Source organism: Physella acuta, unplaced genomic scaffold (genome assembly GCF_028476545.2).
Source record: "Physella acuta isolate Inbredline_101_S28 unplaced genomic scaffold, ASM2847654v3 ptg001237l, whole genome shotgun sequence".
Classification (NCBI taxonomy): Eukaryota; Metazoa; Mollusca; class Gastropoda; family Physidae; genus Physella; species Physella acuta.
The window spans coordinates 136,653-156,138 of record NW_026732753.1 but is presented as its reverse complement, the minus strand read 5'-3'; the positions used below and the strand labels follow the sequence as shown (position 1 = coordinate 156,138).

At 46.6% G+C, this 19,486-nt stretch overlaps 1 protein-coding gene across 9 annotated transcripts in view; it reads left to right on the top strand.

Annotated features, from left to right (window-relative positions):
• Positions 1 to 19,486, top strand: part of LOC131957387 (AP-5 complex subunit mu-1) — a 31,678-nt gene extending 12,192 nt beyond the window's left edge. For 8 of the 9 annotated variants that reach the window (XM_059322175.1, XM_059322176.1, XM_059322180.1 and 5 more), the window contains 8 exons: positions 3,900 to 3,980; positions 4,292 to 4,475; positions 6,854 to 6,987; positions 7,437 to 7,537; positions 8,536 to 8,621; positions 8,943 to 9,073; positions 17,727 to 17,823; positions 18,900 to 19,486. In XM_059322175.1, coding sequence (XP_059178158.1) covers positions 3,900 to 3,980; positions 4,292 to 4,475; positions 6,854 to 6,987; positions 7,437 to 7,537; positions 8,536 to 8,621; positions 8,943 to 9,073; positions 17,727 to 17,823; positions 18,900 to 18,967 — 882 coding nt within the window. In that variant the 3' untranslated portion in view covers positions 18,968 to 19,486. The remainder of the gene's footprint in view (positions 1 to 3,899; positions 3,981 to 4,291; positions 4,476 to 6,853; positions 6,988 to 7,436; positions 7,538 to 8,535; positions 8,622 to 8,942; positions 9,074 to 17,726; positions 17,824 to 18,899) is intronic. The other variant, XM_059322173.1, reaches the window with a different exon arrangement.

Below are 19,486 nucleotides of genomic sequence, written 5' to 3'. Positions count from 1 at the left end.
TTGATCTGTTTGCACGATTCTAGGTAATCCAAAGGTAGTGAAGAACCGGGTCATGGCTCTGACTACAGTCTTAGCCTTAATGTTCCGTAAGGGAATCGCCTCGGGAAAACGGGTACTTGAACACATAAAGGTAAGTAGGTACTCGTTGCCCGCCTTGGTTTTAGGCAAGGGACCTACACAGTCCATGACAATTTTTGAAAAGGGTTCTTCTAATACAGGAATCTGACTCAAAGGGGCCTTAGGAATTGTCTGGTTTGGCTTTCCGGCCAACTGACAGTTCGTGCAACTTCTACAGTAACGCGACACATCTTTTCTCATTTTGGGCCAAAAGAACAGTTCTTTGATCTTCGCCGTCGTTTTAGTTACTCCTGGGTGCGCTGACATTGGATGGTCATGTGCCAGCTTAAGTATTTCATGCCGATAAGGTGGAGGGACCCACAGCTGGTTTTTACCCAACCATGGTTCGGCTGGTGAGGCATTCACTGGTATAGCGCGACGAAAGAAGAGGCCGTTCTCGGAGAAATATTCTCCATCGTCAGATGATAGAGATTTTTCGACCGTTGCTTTGAGTTCCGCGTCGACTTGTTGAGCTTTAATGATGTCTTCCTGAGATATCCTCAGGGGTAAGCCCAAGCTTGTGTTTTCTGGAAGCATAGACTCCAGTTTGGGAGTCGAATTTCTTGACGATGATGGCGGGTGTGGTTCAGACGTTGTGTCAGCCAACTGTTTGGTCTGGCTTCTTGTCACCGCACATGCAGGATACAGTTCATTATCATTATCTGGAACTGTTGACAAAGGGTTTGAAACCGTACAGGGGTATACTTTGCTTCCCGCAAGGTCATTCCCTAGAAGTAGGTGTACTCCTGGGACAGGAATACTATCTATCACACCTAAAATGACCTCACCTTCGACGAGATGATGTTTCAGAGCAAACTTGTGTAAAGGGACGACAGTTGATTTTGTCCCCACTCCCTGGATAATGGAAATCCTTCCGGTGTTCGTCTCTGGTGAAATGTCCATTGAACTTTTCAAAAGGAGAGATTGTGACGCTCCTGTGTCTCTTAGAACGGTGATATTCTTCTGAGACAACGGATCACCTGGTTTGCTAATGATGGCTTCGGCAATAAAAGATGAAAAGTCAACTTTTCTCGATCTCTCGAGATCGGTAGACTCGGAAGAAACTGGATGGTGGCGAGAACAGTCAAAATGTGACTGCACATAATGTGTGGAGACTTGACTACCTTCTTGCGGACACTTAGGGTTAGAGTCCTTTTGAATTCTAGAGTTCATAGTTGAACTGGCTGCTTGAGGGGATAGAGCATAGTGCGCGGAAGTACGCACCACCTCTCTGTTATTCTGAAGACGTTTGTAACAGTCCTTGACAAGATGCCCAGACCTTTTGCAGAACTGGCATACTGCTCGACGATTGAGAGTTGATCTTGGTTTCTCTCTGGACTGTGCTGCCTTCAAATGTTGGCCAACAGGATGATTGCTGCCAAAAAGGGGAAGCACGGGGTTGAGGCGGTTTCCTGACACTGGTGGTTTCTTATGCACCAACATATATGTGTCAGCCGACTCAGCAGCCTTCTGGATGTCAGTTATCTTGTTATCCAGTATGTGTAGTCGTATCTCTTCAGGCAGGGACGATAGGAATTCTTCCCTTAGGATAAGAGACCTGAGTTTCTCAAACTCAGAAACTTCCTCAGAGTGTAGCCACCTTGAGAATATTTTCTCCTTTTCAAAGAGAAATTCCACATATGATTGTGTGGGTAACTTGCGGAGTGTTCGGAATTTTGTCCGATAGGCCTCGGGCGTCAGTGCGTAGGCCTTCAAAATGGCAGTCTTGACCAAACTATAGTTATTTTGAACGTCGTGAGAGAGTGCCTGGTATGTTTTTGCAGCTTTCCCAGTAAGGACAGAGCTCAATAAAGCAGTAATGGAAGTTTCGGGCCATTCACATGTCTTCACTAAACTCTCGAACGAGTTAAAGAAAACGACCAAATCTGTTTCATCAAATTTAGGAACTAATTTCCCAAATTTGGCAATCACTTGCCCTACCGACAACTTTTTTGGATCTACCAGAGAAGTGACATCACTAACTTGACCAAACTCTAATTCCAACCTCCTCTTATCTAAAGCAATTTTAGCCTCTATCTCCTGTTTCTCTAAAGCAACTTTCTCCTTCTCTAGAGCAATTTTCTCCTTCTCTAAAGCAATTCTAGCTTCTAATTCTACCTTCTCTAGAGTTTTCTCCTCGCGGAGCAACACACCAGCCAACAAACTTTCATCAAATACTCCTTCATTAATGAAATGAACAACAATTTTATCTCTCAACACCTCTGACTTCTGCGTAACAGAATAATCCAATTTCAATTCCTTAACAACACTAACCAAAACTTTTCTACTCAACTTTTCTACATCTTCAACAGTAGGATTAGCCAAAAAAGACTCCATAACTCTAACTTGAAAATCACAACAAGCCTAGATTCTTTAAATTAATACACAGCGTTGGGCCGTGTACTTGACCTCTAAATGTAGGACGTGACACGTCTGCTAATTTGACCTAGATACTCTAGCCTGAGCGCGCGTTGTAAGAACACTGCGCTACTGGATATAAAAACAACTAAATCCAACTAACCTTAATATTCAACTGATATAACCAACAACTGGGACGACAGATTAAATCTCGGCGAGCTCCCACTTTGTAACGTTAACCTATCTATCAGCTAAATAGAAGGAGAACGTCCCCGGATTCTTTTTTCGGGGTCATATGCAAATGCCTTACGGCCTAAGTGGATGAACACTTAACACAACGACCCACTAGGGCTCGAATTTAATGTCTAGGGGAGCTAGTGATACTGTTGTAATTAACACTCATCCAATCTACATACGACCTTTTAATCAGCGAACTCAGTTGTGGCAGAACACAAAGATGAACTAGATAAAATATTTAATGTATAAAATATCAAAACACAACTTACAAAATGTAGGAAAAATCACTATCACAGATTTCTACACTGTCAAAAGAACAGTCACAGGCCACACAACACTGCTGTAGCTTCAGGAATTACTTAGCGACAAGTAATATTAAACTAGAAGACTAAATCAACTTAAGAAAGCAAGGCACACACAGGTCTTAAGTACTCTCACGTTCAAATGGTCAGAGTCTATAGCCGGACAATATGGACGGCTGCCTGACCAAGGTAAAACGGCCTCGTAGACTGCCAGGTCAAGATAAACTGCCTCGTGTTGCGAGTGTGCAGTGCAATTAAAGACTTCTGTGACAGGGGAGGTTATCCTCAACTCATGTCGCCATTGGTTGGGATAATCATCTGATCAGGATCATTCAATCAGATTTTAATGGAAAATTTCTATGTCTCAAACACCTTAATAAGTCAGTGGAAAAACCCCAGGTGTTACACCATCATTCCATATAAGGAATTATACAATGTCAAAATAAAAATGACTCGACCTAAGTAGGTCACAATTGTAATTACACATAAATTATATGCACATGAACTTTATAAAAGCACACATACATAAACTTTACAATAGCACACATACATAAACTTTACAATAGCACACATATATAAACTTTACAATAGTGCACATACATATACTTTACAATAGTGCACATACATATACTCTACAATAGTGCACATACATATACTTTACAATAGTGCACATACATATACTTTACAATAGTGCACATACATATACTTTACAATAGTGCACATACATATACTTTACAATAGTGCACATACATATACTTTACCATAGTACACATACATATACTTTACCATAGTGCACATACATATACTTTACCATAGTGCACATACATATACTTTACAATAGTACACATAGCACTTGACATGACAAGAAATCCCTGCCTGTTCCAGCTGCCTGCGTGGAGATCGTCAAGTTACAAAGGCAAACCAAGTCTACAGCTGTCTATACATGAGCACATCAATGCCTCACAGGTCAGTTTGTGGTGGTCAGTTTGTGGTGGTCAGTTTGTGGTGGTCAGTTTGTGGTGGTCAGTTTGTGGTGGTCAGTTTGTGGTGGTCAGTTTGTGGTGGTCAGTTTGTGGTGGTCAGTTTGTGGTGGTCAGTTTGTAGTGGTCAGTTTGTGGTGGTCAAACCTAAAGCTTGAAACATAGCTAAAGAATATCATTCAAATAATGGCTAGTATTTTAAAAAATAACTATGCTGCTTTTAAATGTAATTAGCACAATAAAAAAATTGCTTGAGTTGAAGGGGAGTAAAAATTAAATTCCTGTTTTGACCTGAAGTGTGCCCAAGAAATCTGGCATGACCACTCTCAAGTGTTTGGCTCTGTGGTGTGTAGGGCAGAGTTTGAAGGACCTGGAGCAGACATTACCCTAAATCTGTCCCAACAAGGTGACGGCTTCAACGTCCCATTGGACATGCTGCTGGTCCATCCTTGTGTCCAGAGGTCTGACTGGCAGGATTTAGGTGAGTCTGTGGTCACTTGCTGTTTTCTCTAAACATGAGTCTGTGGTCACTTGCTGTTTTCTCTACACATGGGTCTGTGGTCACTTGCTGTTTTCTCTAAACATGAGTCTGTGGTCACTTGCTGTTTTCTCTACACATGGGTCTGTGGTCACTTGCTGTTTTCTCTACACATGTGTTTCTGGTCACTTGCTGTTTTCTCTAAACATGAGTCTGTGGTCACTTGCTGTTTTCTCTACACATGGGTCTGTGGTCACTTGCTGTTTTCTCTACACATGGGTCTGTGGTCACTTGCTGTTTTCTCTACACTAAACATGAGTCTGTGGTCACTTGCTGTTTTCTCTACACATGGGTCTGTGGTCACTTGCTGTTTTCTCTACACATGGGTCTGTGGTCACTTGCTGTTTTCTCTACACTAAACATGAGTCTGTGGTCACTTGCTGTTTTCTCTACACATGGGTCTGTGGTCACTTGCTGTTTTCTCTACACATGAGTCTGTGGTCACTTGCTGTTTTCTCTACACTAAACATGAGTCTGTGGTCACTTGCTGTTTTCTCTACACATGGGTCTGTGGTCACTTGCTGTTTTCTCTACACATGGGTCTGTGGTCACTTGCTGTTTTCTCTACACATGGGTCTGTGGTCACTTGCTGTTTTCTCTACACATGGGTCTGTGGTCACTTGCTGTTTTCTCTACACATGAGTCTGTGGTCACTTGCTGTTTTCTCTACACTAAACATGAGTCTGTGGTCACTTGCTGTTTTCTCTACACATGGGTCTGTGGTCACTTGCTGTTTTCTCTACACATGGGTCTGTGGTCACTTGCTGTTTTCTCTACACATGGGTCTGTGGTCACTTGCTGTTTTCTCTACACATGGGTCTGTGGTCACTTGCTGTTTTCTCTACACATGGGTCTGTGGTCACTTGCTGTTTTCTCTACACTAAACATGGGTGTGTGGTCACTTGCTGTTTTCTCTACACATGGGTCTGTGGTCACTTGCTGTTTTCTCTACACATGGGTCTGTGGTCACTTGCTGTTTTCTCTACACATGGGTCTGTGGTCACTTGCTGTTTTCTCTACACTAAACATGGGTGTGTGGTCACTTGCTGTTTTCTCTACACATGGGTCTGTGGTCACTTGCTGTTTTCTCTACACTAAACATGAGTCTGTGGTCACTTGCTGTTTTCTCTACACATGGGTCTGTGGTCACTTGCTGTTTTCTCTACACTAAACATGGGTGTGTGGTCACTTGCTGTTTTCTCTACACATGAGTCTGTGGTCACTTGCTGTTTTCTCTACACATGGGTCTGTGGTCACTTGCTGTTTTCTCTACACTAAACATGAGTCTGTGGTCACTTGCTGTTTTCTCTACACTAAACATGGGTGTGTGGTCACTTGCTGTTTTCTCTACACATGGGTCTGTGGTCACTTGCTGTTTTCTCTACACATGGGTCTGTGGTCACTTGCTGTTTTCTCTACACATGGGTCTGTGGTCACTTGCTGTTTTCTCTACACTAAACATGGGTCTGTGGTCACTTGCTGTTTTCTCTACACATGGGTCTGTGGTCACTTGCTGTTTTCTCTACACATGAGTCTGTGGTCACTTGCTGTTTTCTCTACACATGGGTCTGTGGTCACTTGCTGTTTTCTCTACACATGGGTCTGTGGTCACTTGCTGTTTTCTCTACACATGGGTCTGTGGTCACTTGCTGTTTTCTCTACACATGGGTCTGTGGTCACTTGCTGTTTTCTCTACACTAAACATGGGTCTGTGGTCACTTGCTGTTTTCTCTACACATGGGTCTGTGGTCACTTGCTGTTTTCTCTACACTAAACATGAGTCTGTGGTCACTTGCTGTTTTCTCTACACATGGGTCTGTGGTCACTTGCTGTTTTCTCTACACATGGGTCTGTGGTCACTTGCTGTTTTCTCTAAACATGAGTCTGTGGTCACTTGCTGTTTTCTCTACACATGGGTCTGTGGTCACTTGCTGTTTTCTCTACACATGGGTCTGTGGTCACTTGCTGTTTTCTCTACACATGGGTCTGTGGTCACTTGCTGTTTTCTCTACACATGGGTCTGTGGTCACTTGCTGTTTTCTCTACACTAAACATGAGTCTGTGGTCACTTGCTGTTTTCTCTACACATGGGTCTGTGGTCACTTGCTGTTTTCTCTACACTAAACATGGGTCTGTGGTCACTACCTGCTCAAGTAACCAAAAGTGTTGAAGGGAACATGCTTCAAACAACTCATTGTTCTGTAGGGGCTCTGATGTTAAGATAGTTATAATAGATATACATTTGGACTGTTTTTATTTCATAACAGATGTAATCAACGTTCTTTTAATTTTGTTGATGCACAAAACAAAAAATGTTTCAGAAGAATCCAACTCTGACCCGCGCACCACGCCTAGAAGGATCAAATTTTCCCCTCCAGTGGAGCAGTTTACTCTCTGTCACTACACAGTCAGGAGACTGGTGGAGCTGCCTGTCTTTGGGGTCTACCATTTGAAGGTCAGCTCTGGTGGCTGCATGCTGGCAGTCTCTGTCCTGTGTCCTATATGTTGACAGTGATTGTCCTGTGTCCTATATGTTGACAGTGTTTGTCCTGTGTCCTGCATGCTGGCAGTGTTTGTCCTGTGTCCTATATGTTGACTGTTTGTCCTGTGTCTTCTATGTTGACTGTATTTGTCCTGTGTCCTCTATGTTAAAATATGTTTGTCCTCTTTCTTCTATGTTGACTGTATTTGTCCAGTGTCCTGTATGTTGACTGTGTTTGTCCTGTGTCCTGTATGTTAAATGTGTTTGTCCTGTGTCCTGTATGTTAAATGTGTTTGTCCTGTGTCCTGTATGTTAAATGTGTTTGTCCTGTGTCCTGTATGTTAAATGTGTTTTTTTCCTGTGTCCTATATGTTGACAGTGTATGTCCAGTAAGTGGACAGCCCAAAACTTTCAACTTTCAGCAAGAGGAGACTAAAGCTTCTCTAACTGTACAGCTCAAATTGAACGACCAGATCAAAAATAATTTTGAGTTTTGTGAACTTAGAATTCCTTTTTACACAAGGTAAGAACATTGATTTGTTACATGAACAATTCACAGTTGTCACAATTCTTCCACCTCTCGCCCACTGTCACATTTCTTTAACCCCTTACCCACTGTCACATTTCTTTAACCCTTTACCCACTGTCACATTTCTTTAACCCTTTACCCACTGTCACATTTCTTTAACCCTTTACCCACTGTCACATTTCTTTAACCCTTTACCCACTGTCACATTTCTTGAACTCTTTACCCAGTCACATTTCTTGAACCCTTTACCCACTGTCACATTTCTTGAACCCTTTACCCACTGTCACATTTCTTGAACCCTTTACCCACTGTCACATTTCTTGAACCCTTTACCCACTGTCACATTTCTTGAACCCTTTACCCACTGTCACATTTCTTGAACCCTTTTCCCACTGTCACATTTCTTGAACCCTTTACCCACTGTCACATTTCTTGAACCCTTTACCCACTGTCACATTTCTTGAACCCTTTACCCACTGTCACATTTCTTGAACCCTTTACACACTAAGCAAAGCACCGCTATTCTAAAACATCCCCCCCCCTGCTATGTTTATAACAGCAAAAGTGTTTATCAGATGTCAGTTTAGGTAAAATGTCAGATGTGTTTAGATCAAATGTCAGATGTGTTTAGATCAAATGTCAGATGTGTTTAGGTCAAATGTCAGATGTGTTTAGATCAAATGTCACATGTGTTTAGGTCAAATGTCAGATGTGTTTAGATCGAATGTCAGATGTGTTTAGATCAAATGTCAGATGTGTTTAGATCGAATGTCAGATGTGTTTAGGTCAAATGTCAGATGTGTTTAGATCGAATGTCAGATGTGTTTAGGTCAAATGTCAGATGTGTTTAGATCAAATGTCACATGTGTTTAGGTCAAATGTCAAATGTGTTTAGGTCAAATGTCAGATGTGTTTAGGTCAAATGTCAGATGTGTTTAGGTCAAATGTCAGATGTGTTTATCTAGAGTATGTTAACTGCTGATACATTTCAGGTCGACCATTCAAAGTCTGGAGGCCACGCCCACCCAAGGTGCTGTCACAGTTTCTTCCAACAAGAGGGAGGTTGTGTGGAACATAGGCAAGTATTCCCCTTGTAGGTCTGGCTGTAGGCAAGTATTCCCATTGTAGGTCTGGCTGTAGGCAAGTTTTCCCCTTGTAGGTCTGGCTGTAGGCAAGTATTCCCATTGTAGGTCTGGCTGTAGGCAAGTTTTCCCCTTGTAGGTCTGGCTGTAGGCAAGTTTTCCCCTTGTAGGTCTGGCTGTAGGCAAGTTTTCCTCTTCTAGGTCTGGCTGTAGGCAAGTTTTCCCCTTGTAGGTCTGGCTGTAGGCAAGTTTTCCCCTTGTAGGTCTGGCTGTAAGCAAGTTGTCCTCCTGTCAACCCAATTGTTTACCCACCACAGGCCAGAAGTTTACCAGCAAAGACCAGCAGGCTCTACTGGCAGCAACTGTGGCATTCAGTGGGCCGGACCAGGGACTTCCTGCTCCAACGGTCGAAGATGCCTTTTGTAGGGGCCACAACTCTTATGCCCAGGTTGGTACATGTAGGGACCACAACTCTTATGCCCAGGTTGGTACATGTAGGGGTCACAACTCTTATGCCCACATGTAGGGACCACAACTCTTATGCCCAGGTTGGTACATGTAGGGACCACAACTCTTATGCCCAGGTTGGTACATGTAGGGACCACAACTCTTATGCCCAGGTTGGTACATGTAGGGACCACAACTCTTATGCCCAGGTTGGTACATGTAGGGGCCACAACTCTTATGCCCAGGTTGGTACATGTAGGGGCCACAACTCTTATGCCCAGGTTGGTACATGTAGGGACCACAACTCTTATGCCCAGGTTGGTACATGTAGGGACCACAACTCTTATGCCCAGGTTGGTACATGTAGGGGCCACAACTCTTATGCCCAGGTTGGTACATGTAGGGACCACAACTCTTATGCCCAGGTTGGTACATGTAGGGGCCACAACTCTTATGCCCAGGTTGGTACATGTAGGGGCCACAACTCTTATGCCCAGGTTGGTACATGTAGGGGCCACAACTCTTATGCCCAGGTTGGTACATGTAGGGGCCACAACTCTTATGCCCAGGTTAGTACATGTAGGGACCACAACTCTTATGCCCAGGTTGGTACATGTAGGGACCACAACTCTTATGCCCAGGTTGGTACATGTAGGGGCCACAACTCTTATGCCCAGGTTGGTACATGTAGGGGCCACAACTCTTATGCCCACATGTAGGGACCACAACTCTTATGCCCACATGTAGGGACCACAACTCTTATGCCCAGGTTGGTACATGTAGGGACCACAACTCTTATGCCCAGGTTGGTACATGTAGGGACCACAACTCTTATGCCCAGGTTGGTACATGTAGGGGCCACAACTCTTATGCCCAGGTTAGTACATGTAGGGACCACAACTCTTATGCCCAGGTTGGTACATGTAGGGACCACAACTCTTATGCCCAGGTTGGTACATGTAGGGGCCACAACTCTTATGCCCAGGTTGGTACATGTAGGGGCCACAACTCTTATGCCCACATGTAGGGACCACAACTCTTATGCCCACATGTAGGGACCACAACTCTTATGCCCAGGTTGGTACATGTAGGGACCACAACTCTTATGCCCAGGTTGGTACATGTAGGGACCACAACTCTTATGCCCAGGTTGGTACATGTAGGGGCCACAACTCTTATGCCCAGGTTGGTACATGTAGGGACCACAACTCTTATGCCCAGGTTGGTACATGTAGGGGCCACAACTCTTATGCCCACATGTAGGGGCCACAACTCTTATGCCCAGGTTGGTACATGTAGGGACCACAACTCTTATGCCCAGGTTGGTACATGTGGGGGCCACAACTCTTATGCCCAGGTTGGTACATGTAGGGGCCGCAACTCTTATGCCCACATGTAGGGACCACAACTCTTATGCCCACATGTAGGGGCCACAACTCTTATGCCCAGGTTGGTACATGTAGGGACCACAACTCTTATGCCCAGGTTGGTACATGTGGGGGCCACAACTCTTATGCCCAGGTTGGTACATGTAGGGGCCGCAACTCTTATGCCCACATGTAGGGACCACAACTCTTATGCCCACATGTAGGGGCCACAACTCTTATGCCCAGGTTGGTACATGTAGGGACCACAACTCTTATGCCCAGGTTGGTACATGTGGGGGCCACAACTCTTATGCCCAGGTTGGTACATGTAGGGACCACAACTCTTATGCCCAGGTTGGTACATGTAGGGGTCACAACTCTTATGCCCACATGTAGGGGCCACAACTCTTATGCCCACATGTAGGGGCCACAACTCTTATGCCCACATGTAGGGACCACAACTCTTATGCCCAGGTTGGTACATGTGGGGGCCACAACTCTTATGCCCACATGTAGGGGCCACAACTCTTATGCCCACATGTAGGGGCCACAACTCTTATGCCCACATGTAGGGGCCACAACTCTTATGCCCAGGTTGGTACATGTAGGGGCCACAACTCTTATGCCCACATGTAGGGACCACAACTCTTATGCCCAGGTTGGTACATGTGGGGGCCACAACTCTTATGCCCAGGTTGGTACATGTAGGGGCCACAACTCTTATGCCCAGGTTGGTACATGTAGGGGCCACAACTCTTATGCCCAGGTTGGTACATGTAGGGGTCACAACTCTTATGCCCAGGTTGGTACATGTAGGGGCCACAACTCTTATGCCCACATGTAGGGACCACAACTCTTATGCCCAGGTTGGTACATGTAGGGACCACAACTCTTATGCCCAGGTTGGTACATGTAGGGACCACAACTCTTATGCCCACATGTAGGGACCACAACTCTTATGCCCAGGTTGGTACATGTAGGGACCACAACTCTTATGCCCAGGTTGGTACATGTAGGGGTCACAACTCTTATGCCCAGGTTGGTACATGTAGGGGCCACAACTCTTATGCCCACATGTAGGGACCACAACTCTTATGCCCACATGTAGGGACCACAACTCTTATGCCCAGGTTGGTACATGTAGGGGCCACAACTCTTATGCCCACATGTAGGGACAACAACTCTTATGCCCACATGTAGTGACCACAACTCTTATGCCCAGGTTGGTACATGTAGTGGCCACAACTCTTATGCCCAGGTTGGTACATGTAGGGGCCACAACTCTTATGCCCACATGTAGGGGTCACAACTTTTATGCCCAGGTTGGTACATGTAGGGGCCACAACTCTTATGCCCACATGTAGGGACCACAACTCTTATGCCCACATGTAGGGACCACAACTCTTATGCCCACATGTAGGGGCCACAACTCTTATGCCCACATGTAGGGACCACAACTCTTATGCCCACATGTAGGGACCACAACTCTTATGCCCAGGTTGGTACATGTAGGGACCACAACTCTTATGCCCAGGTTGGTACATGAAGGGACCACAACTCTTATGCCCAGGTTGGTACATGTAGGGGCCACAACTCTTATGCCCACATGTAGGGACCACAACTCTTATGCCCAGGTTGGTACATGTAGGGACCACAACTCTTATGCCCAAATGTAGGGACCACAACTCTTATGCCCACATGTAGGGACCACAACTCTTATGCCCAGGTTGGTACATGTAGGGACCACAACTCTTATGCCCAGGTTGGTACATGTAGGGACCACAACTCTTATGCCCACATGTAGGGACCACAACTCTTATGCCCAGGTTGGTACATGTAGGGACCACAACTGTTATGCCCATGTTGGTACATATAGGGGCCACAACTCTTATGCCCAGGTTGGTACATGTAGGGGCCACAACTCTTATGCCCAGGTTGGTACATGTAGGGACCACAACTCTTATGCCCAGGTTGGTACATGTAGGGCCACAACTCTTATGCCCAGGTTGGTACATGTAGGGACCACAACTCTTATGCCCAGGTTGGTACATGTAGGGACCACAACTCTTATGCCCAGGTTGGTACATGTAAGGACCACAACTCTTATGCCCACATGTAGGGACCACAACTCTTATGCCCAGGTTGGTACATGTAGGGACCACAACTCTTATGCCCAGGTTGGTACATGTAGGGACCACAACTCTTATGCCCACATGTAGGGACCACAACTCTTATGCCCAGGTTGGTACATGTAGGGACCACAACTCTTATGCCCAGGTTGGTACATGTAGGGGCCACAACTCTTATGCCCAGGTTGGTACATGTAGGGGCCACAACTCTTATGCCCAGGTTGGTACATGTAGGGACCACAACTCTTATGCCCAGGTTGGTACATGTAGGGACCACAACTCTTATGCCCAGGTTGGTACATGTAGGGACCACAACTCTTATGCCCAGGTTGGTCCATGTAGGGACCACAACTCTTATGCCCAGGTTGGTACATGTAGGGACCACAACTCTTATGCCCAGGTTGGTACATGTAGGGACCACAACTCTTATGCCCAGGTTGGTACATGTAGGGACCACAACTCTTATGCCCAGGTTGGTACATGTAGGGACCACAACTCTTATGCCCAGGTTGGTACATGTAGGGGCCACAACTCTTATGCCCACATGTAGGGGCCACAACTCTTATGCCCACATGTAGGGACCACAACTCTTATGCCCAGGTTGGTACATGTAGGGACCACAACTCTTATGCCCAGGTTGGTACATGTAAGGACCACAACTCTTATGCCCAGGTTGGTACATGTAGGGGTCACAACTCTTATGCCCACATGTAGGGGCCACAACTCTTATGCCCACATGTAGGGGCCACAACTCTTATGCCCACATGTAGGGACCACAACTCTTATGCCCAGGTTGGTACATGTGGGGGCCACAACTCTTATGCCCACATGTAGGGGCCACAACTCTTATGCCCTCATGTAGGGGCCACAACTCTTATGCCCACATGTAGGGGCCACAACTCTTATGCCCAGGTTGGTACATGTAGGGGCCACAACTCTAATGCCCACATGTAGGGACCACAACTCTTATGCCCAGGTTGGTACATGTGGGGGCCACAACTCTTATGCCCAGGTTGGTACATGTAGGGGCCACAACTCTTATGCCCAGGTTGGTACATGTAGGGACCACAACTCTTATGCCCAGGTTGGTACATGTAGGGACCACAACTCTTATGCCCAGGTTGGTACATGTAAGGACCACAACTCTTATGCCCACATGTAGGGACCACAACTCTTATGCCCAGGTTGGTACATGTAGGGGCCACAACTCTTATGCCCAGGTTGGTACATGTAGGGGTCACAACTCTTATGCCCAGGTTGGTACATGTAGGGGCCACAACTCTTATGCCCACATGTAGGGACCACAACTCTTATGCCCAGGTTGGTACATGTAGGGACCACAACTCTTATGCCCAGGTTGGTACATGTAGGGACCACAACTCTTATGCCCACATGTAGGGACCACAACTCTTATGCCCAGGTTGGTACATGTAGGGACCACAACTCTTATGCCCAGGTTGGTACATGTAGGGGTCACAACTCTTATGCCCAGGTTGGTACATGTAGGGGCCACAACTCTTATGCCCACATGTAGGGACCACAACTCTTATGCCCACATGTAGGGACCACAACTCTTATGCCCAGGTTGGTACATGTAGGGGCCACAACTCTTATGCCCACATGTAGGGACAACAACTCTTATGCCCACATGTAGTGACCACAACTCTTATGCCCAGGTTGGTACATGTAGTGGCCACAACTCTTATGCCCACATGTAGGGGTCACAACTTTTATGCCCAGGTTGGTACATGTAGGGGCCACAACTCTTATGCCCACATGTAGGGGTCACAACTTTTATGCCCAGGTTGGTACATGTAGGGGCCACAACTCTTATGCCCACATGTAGGGACCACAACTCTTATGCCCACATGTAGGGACCACAACTCTTATGCCCACATGTAGGGGCCACAACTCTTATGCCCACATGTAGGGACCACAACTCTTATGCCCACATGTAGGGACCACAACTCTTATGCCCAGGTTGGTACATGTAGGGACCACAACTCTTATGCCCACATGTAGGGACCACAACTCTTATGCCCAGGTTGGTACATGTAGGGACCACAACTCTTATGCCCAGGTTGGTACATGTAGGGACCACAACTCTTATGCCCAGGTTGGTACATGAAGGGACCACAACTCTTATGCCCATGTTGGTACATGTAGGGGCCACAACTCTTATGCCCACATGTAGGGACCACAACTCTTATGCCCAGGTTGGTACATGTAGGGGCCACAACTCTTATGCCCAAATGTAGGGACCACAACTCTTATGCCCACATGTAGGGACCACAACTCTTATGCCCAGGTTGGTACATGTAGGGACCACAACTCTTATGCCCAGGTTGGTACATGTAGGGACCACAACTCTTATGCCCACATGTAGGGACCACAACTCTTATGCCCAGGTTGGTACATGTAGGGACCACAACTCTTATGCCCATGTTGGTACATGTAGGGGCCACAACTCTTATGCCCAGGTTGGTACATGTAGGGGCCACAACTCTTATGCCCAGGTTGGTACATGTAGGGACCACAACTCTTATGCCCAGGTTGGTACATGTAGGGCCACAACTCTTATGCCCAGGTTGGTACATGTAGGGACCACAACTCTTATGCCCAGGTTGGTACATGTAGGGACCACAACTCTTATGCCCAGGTTGGTACATGTAAGGACCACAACTCTTATGCCCACATGTAGGGACCACAACTCTTATGCCCAGGTTGGTACATGTAGGGACCACAACTCTTATGCCCAGGTTGGTACATGTAGGGACCACAACTCTTATGCCCACATGTAGGGACCACAACTCTTATGCCCAGGTTGGTACATGTAGGGACCACAACTCTTATGCCCAGGTTGGTACATGTAGGGACCACAACTCTTATGCCCAGGTTGGTACATGTAGGGACCACAACTCTTATGCCCAGGTTGGTCCATGTAGGGACCACAACTCTTATGCCCAGGTTGGTACATGTAGGGACCACAACTCTTATGCCCAGGTTGGTACATGTAGGGACCACAACTCTTATGCCCAGGTTGGTACATGTAGGGACCACAACTCTTATGCCCAGGTTGGTCCATGTAGGGACCACAACTCTTATGCCCAGGTTGGTACATGTAGGGACCACAACTCTTATGCCCAGGTTGGTACATGTAGGGACCACAACTCTTATGCCCAGGTTGGTACATGTAGGGACCACAACTCTTATGCCCAGGTTGGTACAAGTAGGGACCACAACTCTTATGCCCACATGTAGGGACTACAACTCTTATGCCCAGGTTGGTACATGTAGGGGCCACAACTCTTATGCCCAGGTTGGTACATGTAGGGACCACAACTCTTATGCCCAGGTTGGTACATGTAGGGACCACAACTCTTATGCCCAGGTTGGTACATGTAGGGACCACAACTCTTATGCCCAGGTTGGTACATGTAGGGACCACAACTCTTATGCCCAGGTTGGTACATGTAGGGGCCACAACTCTTATGCCCACATGTAGGGGCCACAACTCTTATGCCCACATGTAGGGACCACAACTCTTATGCCCAGGTTGGTACATGTAGGGACCACAACTCTTATGCCCAGGTTGGTACATGTAAGGACCACAACTCTTATGCCCAGGTTGGTACATGTAGGGGTCACAACTCTTATGCCCACATGTAGGGACCACAACTCTTATGCCCAGGTTGGTACATGTAGGGACCACAACTCTTATGCCCAGGTTGGTACATGTAGGGACCACAACTCTTATGCCCAGGTTGGTACATGTAGGGGCCACAACTCTTATGCCCATATGTAGGGGCCACAACTCTTATGCCCACATGTAGGGACCACAACTCTTATGCCCAGGTTGGTACATGTAGGGACCACAACTCTTATGCCCAGGTTGGTACATGTAAGGACCACAACTCTTATGCCCAGGTTTGTACATGTAGGGGTCACAACTCTTATGCCCACATGAAGGGACCACAACTCTTATGCCCAGGTTGGTACATGTAGGGACCACAACTCTTATGCCCAGGTTGGTACATGTAGGGACAACAACTCTTATGCCCAGGTTGGTACATGTAGGGACCACAACTCTTATGCCCAGGTTGGTACATGTAGGGGCCACAACTCTTATGCCCACATGTAGGGGCCACAACTCTTATGCCCACATGTAGGGACCACAACTCTTATGCCCAGGTTGGTACATGTAGGGACCACAACTCTTATGCCCAGGTTGGTACATGTAAGGACCACAACTCTTATGCCCAGGTTGGTACATGTAGGGGTCACAACTCTTATGCCCACATGTAGGGACCACAACTCTTATGCCCAGGTTGGTACATGTAGGGACCACAACTCTTATGCCCAGGTTGGTACATGTAGGGACCACAACTCTTATGCCCAGGTTGGTACATGTAGGGGCCACAACTCTTATGCCCACATGTAGGGACCACAGCTCTTATGCCCAGGTTGGTACATGTAGGGACCACAACTCTTATGCCCAGGTTGGTACATGTAGGGGCCACAACTCTTATGCCCAGGTTGGTACATGTAGGGACCACAACTCTTATGCCCAGGTTAGTACATGTATGGACCACAACTCTTATGCCCACATGTAGGGACCACAACTCTTATGCCCACATGTAGGGACCACAACTCTTATGCCCAGGTTGGTACATGTAGGGACTACAAATCTTATGCCCAGGTTGGTACATGTAGGGACCACAACTCTTATGCCCAGGTTGGTACATGTAGGGACCACAACTCTTATGCCCAGGTTGGTACATGTAGGGACCACAACTCTTATGCCCAGGTTGGTACATGTAGGGACCACAACTCTTATGCCCAGGTTGGTACATGTAGGGACCACAACTCTTATGCCCAGGTTGGTACATGTAGGGGCCACAACTCTTATGCCCAGGTTGGTACATGTAGGGACCACAACTCTTATGCCCAGGTTGGTACATGTAGGGGCCACAACTCTTATGCCCAGGTTGGTACATGTAAGGACCACAACTCTTATGCCCAGGTTGGTACATGTAGGGACCACAACTCTTATGCAATGTTTAATACTGATTGGTAAAATGTAGTGACCCCAACACATTCTGAATGCCTTTGTTAATGTCAACTACCAAAAGTACAAACATGTTTTTCTCATCTCCAGTTACAGTTTAAAATCGAGGATTTCACCCACTCTGGCTGCAGCATAGACAACAAATCTGTTCAGGTGTCTCCCTCATCCAAGTACAAACTCACTATCAGTAGGTTGTTCCACTCACCATCAGTAGGTTGTTCCACTCACCATCAGTAGGTTGTTCCACTCACCATCAGTAGGTTGTTCCGCTCACCATCAGTAGGTTGGTCCACTCACCATCAGTAGGTTGTTCCACTCACCATCAGTAGGTTGTTCCACTCACCATCAGTAGGTTGTTCCACTCACCATCAGTAGGTTGTTCCACTCACCATCAGTAGGTTGTTCCACTCACCATCAGTAGGTTGTTCCACTCACCATCAGTAGGTTGTTCCACTCACCATCAGTAGGTTGTTCCACTCACCATCAGTAGGTTGTTCCACTCACCATCAGTAGGTTGTTCCACTCACCATCAGTAGGTTGTTCCACTCACCATCAGTAGGTTGTTCCACTCACCATCAGTAGGTTGTTCCACTCACCATCAGTAGGTTGTTCCAACTAACCATGACTCGTCAATTCTTGTTTGTCCTGTTGGTCAGTCTAGTGCCTGGTCACTGACATGTCTAGTTGGTCAAATGTCAAGGCCATGCTTGATTGGGCCAGTGTTGACCTTGGTTGGGGGAGAGTTGACCTTCGTTTGGGGCGGTTAGGCCAGCATTAACCTTTGTTTTGGGTAGTGTTGACCTTGGTTGGGTAGTGTTGACCTTGGTTGGGTAGTGTGTTGACCTTGGTTGGGTAGTGTTGACCTTGGTTGGGCCAGTATGACCTTAGTTGGGGAAGTGTTGACCTTGGTAGGTTAGTGTTGACCTTGGTTGGGCGAGTATGACCTTGGTTGGGCGAGTATGACCTTGGTAGGTTAGTGTTGACCTTGGTTGGGCCAGTATGACCTTAGTTGGGGAAGTGTTGCCCTTGTTGGGTAATGTTGACCTTGGTTGGGCCAGTTTGACCTTGGTTGGGGTAGTGTTGACCTTGGTTGGGAGAGGGTGACCTTGGTTGAAGGGATAGACTAATGAAAAAGTTACTAGAAGTGTTCACATCTGTCATTGAAATGTGACTAGCATAAAATTGTGTGCAGCTGTCAAGGAAATGTCACTAGAATGACATTGTGTGCAGCTGTCATTAAAATGCCACTTTTTGTTTTTTCAGGCCGTGATTACACATCCATTGATTACAAAATCTGGAATTCAAGCGGTGAAGCGCTGACCACAATGTGAGATGGGACTAACTCTTTGGTCTCTGAGAGAGTAGCAGCCCTTGTCACAGAGTAGCAGCCCTTGTCACAGAGTAGCAAACCTTGTCACAGAGTTGAAGCCCTTGTCACAGAGTTGCAGCCCTTGTCACAGAGTAGCCGCCCTTGTCACAGAGTAGCTGCCCTTGTCACAGAGTAGCTGCCATTGTCACAGAGTTGCCGCCCTTGTCTAAGAGTAGCTGCCCTTGTCTAAGAGTAGCTGCCCTTGTCACAGAGTAGCCGCCCTTGTCTCAGAGTAGCAGCCCTTGTCTAAGAGTAGCTGCCCTTGTCACAGAGTAGCCGCCCTTGTCACAGAGTAGCCGCCCTTGTCACAGAGTAGCAGCCCTTGTCACAGAGTAGCAGTCCTTGGTGAAGGAGTTGTAGCTATTGTGTATAGTGTTGAGGCCCTTGTTCATATTTTCTATCTGTTCAGATTCAGACCTCAAAAAGCCTATATATTTTTATTATATCATGTTTTGTTGATATGCTATGTCAAAACACGCCC